General features: G+C 39.5%; 1 protein-coding gene across 9 annotated transcripts in view; it reads left to right on the plus strand.

Moving 5' to 3' along the window:
- LOC137124253 (endonuclease V-like) overlaps window positions 1–12,304 on the plus strand; it is a 66,251-nt gene that overhangs the window by 22,084 nt on the left and 31,863 nt on the right. For 6 of the 9 annotated variants that reach the window (XR_010913936.1, XM_067499055.1, XM_067499054.1 and 3 more), the window contains one exon: window positions 8,486–8,555. Coding sequence is in view for 6 of the 9 variants with exons in the window: in XM_067499055.1 (XP_067355156.1) it covers window positions 8,486–8,554 (69 nt within the window). In the remaining 3 variants the exon portion in view is untranslated. Of the gene's footprint in view, window positions 1–8,485; window positions 8,556–10,026; window positions 10,198–10,296; window positions 10,480–12,304 lie in introns of those variants that run through there. The other 3 variants (XR_010913937.1, XR_010913935.1, XM_067499050.1) reach the window with 2 other exon arrangements.

Here is a 12,304-nt window from a genome sequence, read left to right on the forward strand (position 1 = left end):
ACGTATTTAAACACGCAGAACAATAGTAGCATCATGTTTCTGGATGTTATGGTTAATTTCCTCCTGTGTTTGGTCCCTAGTACATGAGAAAAATCTTGTGCTATTCAGCTGCTAAATTCTCAACTAATGATGATCAGATTAACTATTACTAACACTAACTATTTAAAGTGTTTCTCTGCAATTTATTGTTTGGCACACAGTCAGTTTATCCTCTGAAGTTTTTTTTTTTTTTTTTTTACTAATGACTAATGCAGGTGCTTGGGGAATTTGGAAACAATGTTTATCAGATGAGTGCGTCTGCTTCCTAAAAGCCTGACCAAATAATAGCAATACGATCAATGAGACACTGTGTGTTCAGTTAGTGTGACAAAACGAAATAAGAGGAAGTCATTGTGTTTGCCGGAGATTTCTGCTGTATAACTGTTTGCCTTTTGACCTGTAGCTGCACCCTAACCTGGCATAATCCTGACTTTCAGTAACATAATAACCCTATTCACTTTCCACATTGGCAGCACAATGGAATCACTCAACTTCATCACATTTCAAAAAAAAAATAACCAGCTTTTTTGATTCATTACGCTAATCCAAAAGTGTACCAACAGTAAAAATCGATAATTAAATCAGAAATTAACATCACCACCAACCTCTACAGCCCTCAAAGTTAACTGAAGAAAATATCCAAGTCTACAAACTCGTGATAAATTTGATACATACATTTGAAATAGTAACGACATCAAAACGGGAACAACAAAAATGCTGACAATAAGATTAACAGACACAGACACCCCCTTATGATAATAGTGACAGAAAAACTCCACTATCTTGAGCTGCTAAATCCCCATCAGACATGTCACATAAGTTGATCAACCCCAACTAAATACACTAACACTCTCTTCATTTGTCCAACTATTGCCAAAACATTTTTCCTAACGGGAAATTTAAAAAAACTGTTGCATTTTATTCACTGAAACAATCTCTTGATAGAATACATTAGAAAATAAAAAAGGTAACATTTACTCACAGATGGAATTTATCACCCTTTAAAGTAAATCTGCGACCAATTCCTTTGCATTCAGTTCAATTCATTTCCGTTGACCTGACCCAGAGTATACACATAAAGATCAACGGCTTTCGGCTTCACCCTCCAGGGGTCGCTGGCATGTGTGGGGCCACGCCTGATAGGGTGGGATTCGATCCTGCGTCATTGTGTATCCTAACCTGATGCTCTACCAATTGAGCCACCAAGCCTCCCTTGGCTGAGTATACATATATCTCCACAAAGTAATAAAATAAACTTTTCTGCCAGGTGAGCAGGAGACATGCTTGTACTAAGGCAGGACCAGGCTCTGAGCTACACAGTAGCTTGGTCACAGCTGTAATGGTAGCATCCAGCTGTATAGCAGGTGTAATGGTATAATAAAGGTATAATGTTCACTATTCTAGTTTAGCAGGTTACCATGGGGACTATACAAATTTAAGAAAGCAAAGTATTGAACAAGCTGGAAGCAATAGTCGAATGATCAGGAGATCACCAAAATTATTATGATTCATCTTCTTGGGACCAATGTTCATGCCAATTCATCCAATATTCATGGTGATATTTCAGTCTAGACCAACTTGGTGGACCTCCTGTTTGACTGACTGACATTGCCCTCAGCTCTCAAATATGAGGATTTACTGCTTTGCTCTTCTTTTTTAATATCATGACAAATTGGAAAATCTTTTGGGGTTTTGGACTGACTGTCAAAAAGCAATCTGAAGATATTACAGAGGTATTCTACCCCCCACTGTTTTCTGACATTTTATAAAGCATTTTAAAGACAAAAATCAACAGATCAATAAACCACATAAATACCTGTCAGTTTCACCCACACTAATGCCAGGGGTCTGCATCACTTTGCTTGCTTGTTCTTTTAAAACCAGGCTCACTGTGGAGCAGAGACCACAATGTCACATTCACTTGACACTGGTGGCAAAAACATAGTATGTATAGTGGAATTTAATGGGATTGCACTGGTTCTAAAACAAAAAACTGAGGAGACAGATGAAGAAAAGGCTACATAGTCATAAAACAATCACAGTAAATAACTGATTAACTGAGTATATAACTGCTTAAAACATCCCTGAAGATTGACATCAGTGCTATGCCAGTAGCAGCTGTACCAGTAGGTTTGTGGAACTTTTGAGGACATGCCTGATTTAAACCGGAGCTCCCCTTCAGGCCCCAAGGCTGTCTAAATGTTAATATATGACTGTCTGACATTCTAGTGCTGCAGCCACTGGACCTCCACAGAGAGAGACAGGAAAGAGCAGCCCTGAGTTGCAAGAGACAGGTGTAGAATGAAGTTTGATAAGGGAGGGGGAAAGATGAAGGAGCATGATCTGCAGAAAATAAGTTTAATGATTGGAGTGATACAAAGGAGTTGGCTTACAAAATGAAGCGAGGGGGAAGTAAATTCCAGGGAGAAGGATTATAATAATAATGGTCTGGAAGGGGATAGAGGGATATAGACAGGAAGAAGGGGAGCACTCTGGCATATCTGCAGGGCTTAAGGGGCTTTGGCGGACGGGAAGGTAAAGATCTGCCCCAGGGCACTGGGCCAAAGCCAAGACTCAGACACCTCGGCATGGGTGTGTGGCCTGAATGTACCCAAGGCCCAGCAGAGAGCCAGCAGCGCACATCTGTTCATATCTAAATCACTGCTTTTCCAGGGAGTGTAGCCAGAAGCAACCAGGTCTGAACTGCCCCAGACCTGAGTCAGAAGGGTTCCGTTTGCTCTTCAGCATGATCAGTGCCACTTTCTCTTCAGTTTACTGCAGTTCTTTCTACATGTTTTTCTTGATAACCAGAATGGGATATTGGGTTTTTTTTCCAAGGTTTCTTAAGATTCAGACTGCCTAATTAGAAGCCTGCTAGGCTTATAAATAATCGTTCCAGGCGCTAGGAAGCAGCTTGTATATCAGACAGATTTTTGTCGACTTGCCAGGTTAGGGTGAAGTCTAAACATTTGGGTTTTAAGTTTTAGGTTCCTGTTTTCCAGCTGCTTCAGAGACATTGTCTGTTGCCTAAAGGGAATAGTTTGACAGTCACATTCTTGCAGAGAGCTATAAGAGCAGACCTTCTGCCTTCTGGAGGTAAAGTTTTAGTGTCAGGTGAGACAAAGATTAAGTTGTTTGGCCACAATGACGGAGGTTTGATTGGGGGAGTACGCAGCATTCAATCCTATTATAATCTGGGCCTGTTTTGCTGCCAGAGGACCTGGTGCACTGCACAGAGTAGATTGGATAATGCAGAAGGAGGATTACCTCCGAATATTTCAGCATAACTTCAAAATATCAGCCAGATGATGGAAACTTGGGTGTAACCCCAAACAACATCAAAGCTGGTTGTGGAATGGATAAAGTTTGGAATAACCTTCCCAAAGTGCTGACTGCCAAAAAACAAAACAAAACTGCGTTTAAAAATTGGGTTTGTGCCACAAAACCAGCAAATTTATTTGAACTCTTATCAGTTTTGCAAAGACGAGCTGTCAAATATCCAACCACAGTTCTGCCAGAAGCTTGTTGATGGCTGCCGAAAGAATCTGCCAAAAGCGAAACTTACTAGGGGACAATTAAAAAAATGTTAGGTGAGCTTTACGTGTACTTTTGTCCAGGTATGTATAAGTCTGTTGATGTCAGATACCCCAAACCTCTGTACACCAAATTCTCTGGGTTTTCTTTTATTAAAGACGAGCTCAATGTATGTTTAATAAAAAGAAAGAAAACCAAGGAATGTATTCAAATATTAAATGAGCGTTGATGAGTCACAATTCTCTTGGCTCTCGTTCCAAATGTTAATGTTTATTGTTAGCTTAATGTTAATCACAGTAGCTTGGCGAACCATATGCATGGATGGATTACTGAACCAGCCCACTGGACACTCACCCAGGGGCTCAAAGTTTCACTTCCAAAAAGGGTGAGAGGGGCCCAGCGGCCCATTTTTCCATAATCTGTCCATGACTATACAAGATGAACAGTAGCTACATGTTACAATCACAAAGTAAGTGCTAAATAGTAATATAATAAACATAAAATAAATAGTAATGTAATAGTAATATAATAAACTAAAAAGTTATGAAGTTGTTAAACAGACTAACTAATGTTTGTTAAATATCAATACTGAACTGATGTGTGCTAGCACTATTATTAGCTGATGTAAGTTTTTGGTTATAACAGATTAAGTAAGGTTGAGCAAAATGTATTCAATCATACACAAATTCAAATTCAAGTGCATGGATGTTCCAATAAGACACAAATAAGACAGGAGTGGTAATACGTATATTGCTGCTGGAGAATGTTGCATATGTTGAATTATGGGGTTATGAAGTCGTGGTTGCTAAGAGTTGAAAGCATCTAAAATAAATTTAAAAAGTAACATCCACCTGCAAAATAATGGCAAATTAATGAGTATCCTGTCTTGAGTTGATGCTGGTCCGTGTATTTGTACTTCTAGATCAGACTGCTGTAACTGCCTTATATTAGGAATTTCCAATAATTCCCTAAAGAAGCATCCAATTAATCCAAGATGCTGCCGCAAGAGTGCCGACTGGAATTAGCAAGAGAGATCATATTTCTTCTTCATTAGCCTTTCTCCATTGGCTCCCCACAAAATCTGGAATAGAATTCAAATTCTTGTATGGTAAAGCTCTATCATACCTTATAGAAGCTCATAGTCCTGCATTATGCCAAAACCTCTTGTGCAGGTCTAATTGTGGTTTCTCAAGCTCCTCTCCTTTGGAACCAGCTCCCACTTCAGAGTCAGGAGGCAGACAGCCTCTCTACGTTTAAGACCAGGCTTCAAACTTTCCTTTTTGTAAGAGGATATAAGCAGAGCTGGCTCATTGACTCGGAGTTACAGTAGCTCTTAGTTACGTTGCTATGGACAGGTCGGGGACACACCTGATGCACTGAGCTCCTCCCCTCTCTCCTCCCCTCCCTTTGTATTTATCTATGTCACCATTGCATTTCATTAACCTTGTAACTTATTTTTCTCCAGTTACTGGTCCTATACAAATCTGCATGATCTTGACTTTATTATGTATATTGTCTTGAGATGACTTTGTTGTGAATTGGAGCTTATATAAAGAAATTTGAATTGAATTGAGTCCAGGGGCTGTTCCAATTGAAAGTTCCAACCGGGAAATTCTGACTTCTGAGTATAAATGGAATGTCTCCTCTGTCACCTTCCTATTGACAAACTGTAGCAGGAAGTAGATCAAATTAAAACTTAAAAACCTCAAAGGTGATGATGTCACCATGTTAAAATGTATTTTTTTCTTACCTGCTCATTTGGATACTGTAGATGAAAAGTCTGGGATCACTGAGCTTTTACTGTCCTGAGTATAACGTGAATATACAAAAGGTCACGGCAATCCATCTAATAAATCACACTCAACAGACAGAGGCTGCTGCTAGCATGGCCAAACGCTGATCTGGTTATCATGAATGCTATTGTGACAAATGGGACACGCTACTGTGCTTTTGCTGACACAGATCAAAGCATCATCTTCGGGTTTGTGTCCCTCAGGCAGGAGATGAATGAATAGCTGGATGGATCAGGGTGAGAGAGTGAGCTCTAAATGTTTTGGACTGCGGGGACTTGAAGGTTTTGCTCTTTCAGATAAGTACACACACATGTTATTAGAATGCCCGTTGGTCAAAATGTAGTGCTTGTACCAATGTTGGGCCATTAACAGCTACTGAGGTGTGTGTGTGTGTGTGGTGTGTGTGTGAGCCCTGCTCCAGCAGCTATGGAGATTTTCCTTTTTTTTTCTTACTATGACACTATGTAAATTAGCAGTCTGAAACCTGCTGTTCTGCTTTATTCTGTTTTGGGCTTTTCAACATGTTTTTCCAGCTGTAGCTTTTGCCAGGATGTGCCTCTCAAATAGAGTATGTTTACCCACCGGGCAGGGAGCAGGCATTGGTACACAAATAAGTCAGCTTGTTAGTCACTGCAAGCTTAACACGTATTTTCTGTATATGGAAAGTGAGTTAACAAACCCCATGAGTATGAATTAATATTTCTAGACACATAAATACAAACACACACACACAGGTCCTTGCAAGAAATTCACGTCTACATGGCATAACTTGTATTACGTCTGTGTGACTGTTTGATCAGATGAGACTAAGTTTATGAACTCAAACAGCTTCACTGAATCAAAGCAACGATCAGAAGCTGGTGGGCGTAGCTTCAGTCTGAGGCTGTTGGAAAAGAAGACAAGGTAAAAATCGGCCAAAAATGTTCAGACTTGGCCTCCTACTTTTTGCCTTTATGTCCATCAACAGTAGCAAATTATGGCCTTTTTCCAGGGATCTTTTTCAATTATTTGAACACACTAATTCGAGGGAAATTTGTTGAAGTGAGAACACTTGTCTAACTTTGTCAACACACAAATATGACACTGGGCTAAATAACAAGCCTTTAATTATTAAATGAATAATGACTATTTCCTGTATATGCTTAATCATAGACTATATAGTAGATAATGATGAATGAGCAGAGAACAGAACAGGGTGATGCTATATCAGTTAATCAGTAGGCAATAAGTATCTGTCAAACGGAATGCAATAATACAAAATACTAGATGACACAAAGAAACTATAAAGGAAATAATAATAACATTTACATTTAGTCATTGAGCAGACGCTTTTATCCAAAGCGACTTACAAGTAATAACAGCACTGTGATGCAGTGTAGTGTAGATATTTGCTGTTTATGTTCAATCAAAGCTTGTCACTGCAGGACACACGTGATCAGAAATTTGGAAAATTGTAGAATTTATGTTCCCATCTATTATCCCTGATATGATTCAGCCTCAGTCAACAGCAAGTAAGTAAGTAAAGATCCATAAATGACCTTGTTGCAGCTGCCAAATCATTCATACTTTAGAGCATAAATAAAAAATAAGAGCAGCCCCAGTGTAGCACTTTGGGGCAGTCTGCTCATTTCCTCTGTGTCTGACATAGTTCCTGTCCCATTGTCACTGACTGATGGTTTAAAGCAGAATTGTGGTGACTTCACTGTAAGAAATGTCTGTGAAATTAACAGTAATTGCTGTAAAATCATGACATCATGAAAATGTAAAGAGAAAAACACCAATGCAACGTTTAATTTACAGTAAAATTTAGTAAAGTAGTGAACCAAACACAGCTGTTAATTTCAAAGTAAGTATATGCTAAAATAATCATATTTGATTGTATAATTGACACAATACTGTACCTTAAACACATACAAACCAATACAAGTTAAATTTACAGTTAAAATTACAACAAGATGGTGTTAACATAAGGAATTTTGTCCTTTTTTTTTACAGAAAGAACCTGCATTAAATAATACAAAACCATATGCTACTTTACAGATGAGAATATGAAAAAATTACAGTAGAATTATTTAGCATTATAGCCTTTAAGATTTATTATACTTAAAAAAACCCAGAAAAAACAGAACTCATAAGTAATATTAACCAATACATTTTGAAACATTTGAGTGTTACGCTGGGCACAATGTGCAGCATGGTGGTGGAGTGGTTGGCGCTGCCACCTCACCGCTAGAAGGTTGCCCCACATAGACTAGAATCAAACTCCAGTGTTGTGCGCGTTAATGATGATCATTAAACAACTTAACACACAGGAAGTATTTGTGTGACTTTTCACTGTATGTAGCATTTTGTTTGTATGGAGTTTGTCTTGTAACAAACTGCATACAAACTGTAGTAGCTATAGCTCAGTTAAGTCATGTGAAGTCACTGTCGTGGTGTAAAAAGGTGACAACTGCATGCAAATCGAACTGAAAGAAGAAGAAACAGAACAAGAGTCTTTACAGCATGGTCAGTTGTTAGGTTTGCAGGTTTTGAAGGCATATTTTACAGAATTATTCTGGCAACCACAGCTGCCAGTTTTTTTTTTCATAAAAACAGCATTTTTTTTTTTTTACGATGTCAGCTGTGATACGATTATAAGCCCAAAGTGAACAGTTGAATGTCTCCTTTGTAAACAGTTTTTGAAGTAGTCTTCCTGACTAAAGTTAGATTTTAAAACTTTGTTCGCCATCACACGTTAGTTTTGTTATCAGCATCAATATATGAAGAGACTAACCCAGAGTGAAACTTTGATAAATGCATTTTTATCTGACTTGGGCCACTGTAGCGTCCTAATGATGTTTAGATGGAGATGGAGCCTTAGAGATGCTTGTACAAATACCCAGTGATTTATGCTGTTTGTCAGATTTGGGTGCAAACATTGTTCTGTGTAAAAAACCAGCTTCAAAGCACTTTATTTAAACTTCCAACTTCAGAACAGTGTGTTCAGTGTGTAAGGGCGTTCCTGCTCACCTCTGATCACAGCGGAGCAACTGAAAACAGTTTGTGACAACCTGTTAATAATGGAATCTCTCCCTTTTCTCCTCTCCATCCCTGTCCTCCCTCTCCCCCCTCTGCAGGCTGACTATCACTCTAGAGAATACCTTCGCAAACACTTTCCAGCTGCCGACACGCGGATCAAAGAATGAGGTAAGCGATGAAAGATACATGTGCGCGTTCTCACACCCCAGCGCACACACTCAGAAATAACTTGGATATGTGGTGCCTTGGCACACGGGGAGAGGAGTGATTTGCACAGTCTTAAAATAGGATTAGAAGCCACAGCAAGTGACTCATGGAGGAATTTCCCCAAATCCTACAGGGAAGCCAAGTTTGTTGACAGAGAGCCTCATCATTCTCATCTAATTAGCTGTTTAAATTTATTGTAGAGGAGGAATCACACTGGTATCTTTAGACATTTGATTCATGGGGGAAGACGCAGACAGATTTCCTAAATATATTTTTTAGTGTTGTTAAAATATTAAGGCGTATTCAAGCTGATGCTGTTCTTTACAAGTTAATATTCCTGTGGATGAACAAATGCACATCAGCATTGGTTCCTTATTGGGGTAGTTAACCAAGCCAAACTCTGCTCCTTCGGTCACATGTCGGTTAGCGTTGGCCAGCTGCATAGCAGCTCCCACATCAGGGTGTGAGTGTGTGTGATTGTGAGTGTGAAAGGGTGAATGAGAAGCAGTGTAAAGCGCTTTGAGTGCCAATAGGTAGAAACCATTTACCATGTCTTTAGTCTGCAGCAGCAAAACTAATGCCGCTCTCCTACTGCATTTTCTCAGCTCAGCTCTGCTTTTATTCCAACTGCAAATAACGCACCACCCGGTCACCATGCTAATGCCACATGAAAGCCAAAGTGATGTCTCCATGAACCTGTCACGCAGGTGAGACATTTTTTTAAAAGAGGCTGAAGGCAGTAAGAACAAAGTCTGAGTCTCTGTGACTAGTCAGTAGTCTACATTGTTTTCATCTTAGCTCACTTGGCACCTTGATGGAAGTGATACCAAAAAAGAATCCAGGGAGCAGAGACTATCCACAACTTTTGCCCAAGAGAAAAGCAAAAGAGTGGAGTTAAGCTGAGTTCACTCTAACTATAAGCTTTATCAAAAAGGAAAGTTTCAGTTTGTTTTAAAGGAAAGTGAGACACGTTGGTTTATTCTCATACTGTATAAAACAAAAAGGAAACAGAACATGGAGACTATGGTGATATTGGGGGTGATGATTATGATGATAAAATGCACAGCTCTTCATGAACAGGTGGTAGGCATCACCCTTATGTAAATGATGACGTCTGAAACGGGTTATTAATGGCAGGTTTGTACAGTGGAAAAAGTTCAAATCTGACCAGAGAGAACTCAAGAAAATGAAAACGTCCATCCTTTTGTTTAAGACTGGAGCTGTTTCAGGGACAATAAAGTCCATTCTGTTGCCAAAGACTTTAAGAGATTAAGAGCCTTTGACAGGTTCTCTGCATTTTTGGAGGGGTGTGGACGGGGCAGAAATGAGCCAAGGACGCCTCAGGTTAAACAGAGGCACACAGGCAGAGAAACAGAATCAATGATAAGGAGAGAAGAGCCTTTGATCCTGTGATTCTCATTTGAAATAACAGGCAGCGCCGCACAGTTCGATCCTACCTTCCTCATTACCCATCAAAGCCGCGGGCCGTTGAGCACACTAAGATTCTTCAAAAAAACTCATCATCATCGTTCACTCCTCCCGCGAACAGAATCCAACATTCAGGACAGAAGTGCAGCTGCTCGTCACACTCACAGGTGTGTTCAAAGTTCCTCCCACGCAGGCACACGAGGGCGTGTGCTGCCACATCCCTCAGCGTATCCCACTGGGAAACTTAATGGGATGTCTGTGTTCATCCGCTCAGAAACTCCCTGATGTGGTGAATCCTCTGAGCTCGCTCGGCTCTTTGATCAGTCTCTCTACAAAGAGAGAGGCTTTGTGCTGAGTAGGCAGGACCGGAGCAGGTTCCACAAGGCCTTATTCCAGCTTTACCCTCAACAGGCTGCAGCTACACTTGATCAGCTGTGCACCTTACCAGCCAGAGCAGGTGAGCTATATGCTTTAAACATGTGACATGCAGCAGGATTATTATTTTTATCTTCTATCTGCCCATTGATGGATATGGTGTACTAATATCACAGCATTTTATACAAACATGTCATAGTTTTTGACAATGATGCCAACAGAAGTGTGACGCAATCTCAGTTGCGTGTAACAATTTTGTTCGGTGTTGGATGAGCGTGCAAACCACAAACAGACCTCTGCAGCAATACAGGAAAGTTATGTCTTATGTCAAAGTTATGTCAAACAGAACCCCCATCCTCATACATTAACCTTAGGAAACTTGAATTACCTTGATCAAAAACAAAAGCACAACCACACACTACAACAATGTAAAGCATAGCAAGCAGCTAGTAAGTTATTCTTTTATGGTCCAACAGACAGAATGCCAGCTCTGCATCTGTCTTAAGTTCCTCTGATTTCTTTTAGCGCTCACCAATGAGAAAATGTCACTGAGCTGCTTCATCTTCTTACCGTTTCTGCTTCCTTAAAAATACCCAAAGCTACACAGCACCATAAAGCATTATGCACTTCTTCAAAGAGGTGTCGACACAGAACGACACTCCAGAGTTCCGTAGTCCAGGTTTTGAGAATGTTAAACCATTCACGTTATCACCAGTCAGTGTAACAACAGAACAGAGGCTCCAATACCTTTAATAACTTTATATAGTGGGGCTTACAATATTTCCTTTTCACTTAAAAGTACACCTAAGTCAGTAAAATCAAACTCAATGCAGCAGCCCTTTAGCCATTGACCCAAAGCACAGTTTCCATCTTGGCAGTTTTTATTCAGTAGTAGTAAATAGACTTTGATGTGTACAAACAGTAGAGTTGCTGTGTAATTTTCTATTTGTAGCTTGTTTTAAACATCTCAATCTCAAATTACTTGTGGGGCCTCAAGTTGGTCTATGTCTCCAAATCTATTTAGAAAGGAAAGAACTATTGTTGGTCATAGCTTAAGTTGATTTTTTAACAAGGTGTGCACTTAGGTGTAGTTTCCAAACTGTGAAATACAGGCCAGTTTTTATTGCAGCCTAACTACAAAAGACAACCTGAACTATCTAGTGTTGACCTGAAGAGAGGCTTGGTGAGTAAGCAGCTCAATAGTGGACTGAGGTCTGTGTCCCTGTGTGGCAAAAGACGAGACAGAGTTTCTGTTTCTGTCAAAGGAAACTGAGAATGATATGAAAGATGGACCAGCAAGAGAGATGATGAATATCTGAGCAGAGGAGGAAAACAACAGTGGTGCTGAGGGAGGAAAGGAGCTAAAGTGTGGGGAAAAAATCAATGACTGTATGAAAGAAAAAGAAAGGCAAGAGGATAAAAACTTATGAGCGATAGAGTGATTCTTTATGTTTGTTGGTTCGGGATTTAACTGCTTGTATACTGCTGTTGATTGCTATCATCACAGTTTGGCAGTACTCCTGCATCTTCTCATGCTGCTCTGCTTTTTCATTTACACGAGTTAAAAGCCGCAAAAACTGAGCAACAATTTTAAGAAGTTAGGTGATAGTAGAATTACTTCACTTGTATAGAAATACAACTCTGTCATTACCTCCTCAATATTTTTCCTGTACTGTCCGATTTGTAGTGTTTTGTAAGTTGGTCTGTAATGACAAAATAACTGTTGTACTGCATCACGAGAACCTGATAAACCTACTAGGAGTCATTTAGTGAAATAATGTTGTGTTTTTAACATACGTAATATAATATAAAAAGAACTTTTTAAACACTTTTAATGTTACTATGTGTGAGTTCTATTCAAAGTTTTGTCACAGTTCCAAATGGTGTGTAAGTCATTAGGAAACTTT

The sequence above is a fragment of the Channa argus genome, chromosome 3, assembly GCF_033026475.1.
Source record: "Channa argus isolate prfri chromosome 3, Channa argus male v1.0, whole genome shotgun sequence".
Lineage (NCBI taxonomy): Eukaryota > Metazoa > Chordata > Actinopteri > Anabantiformes > Channidae > Channa > Channa argus.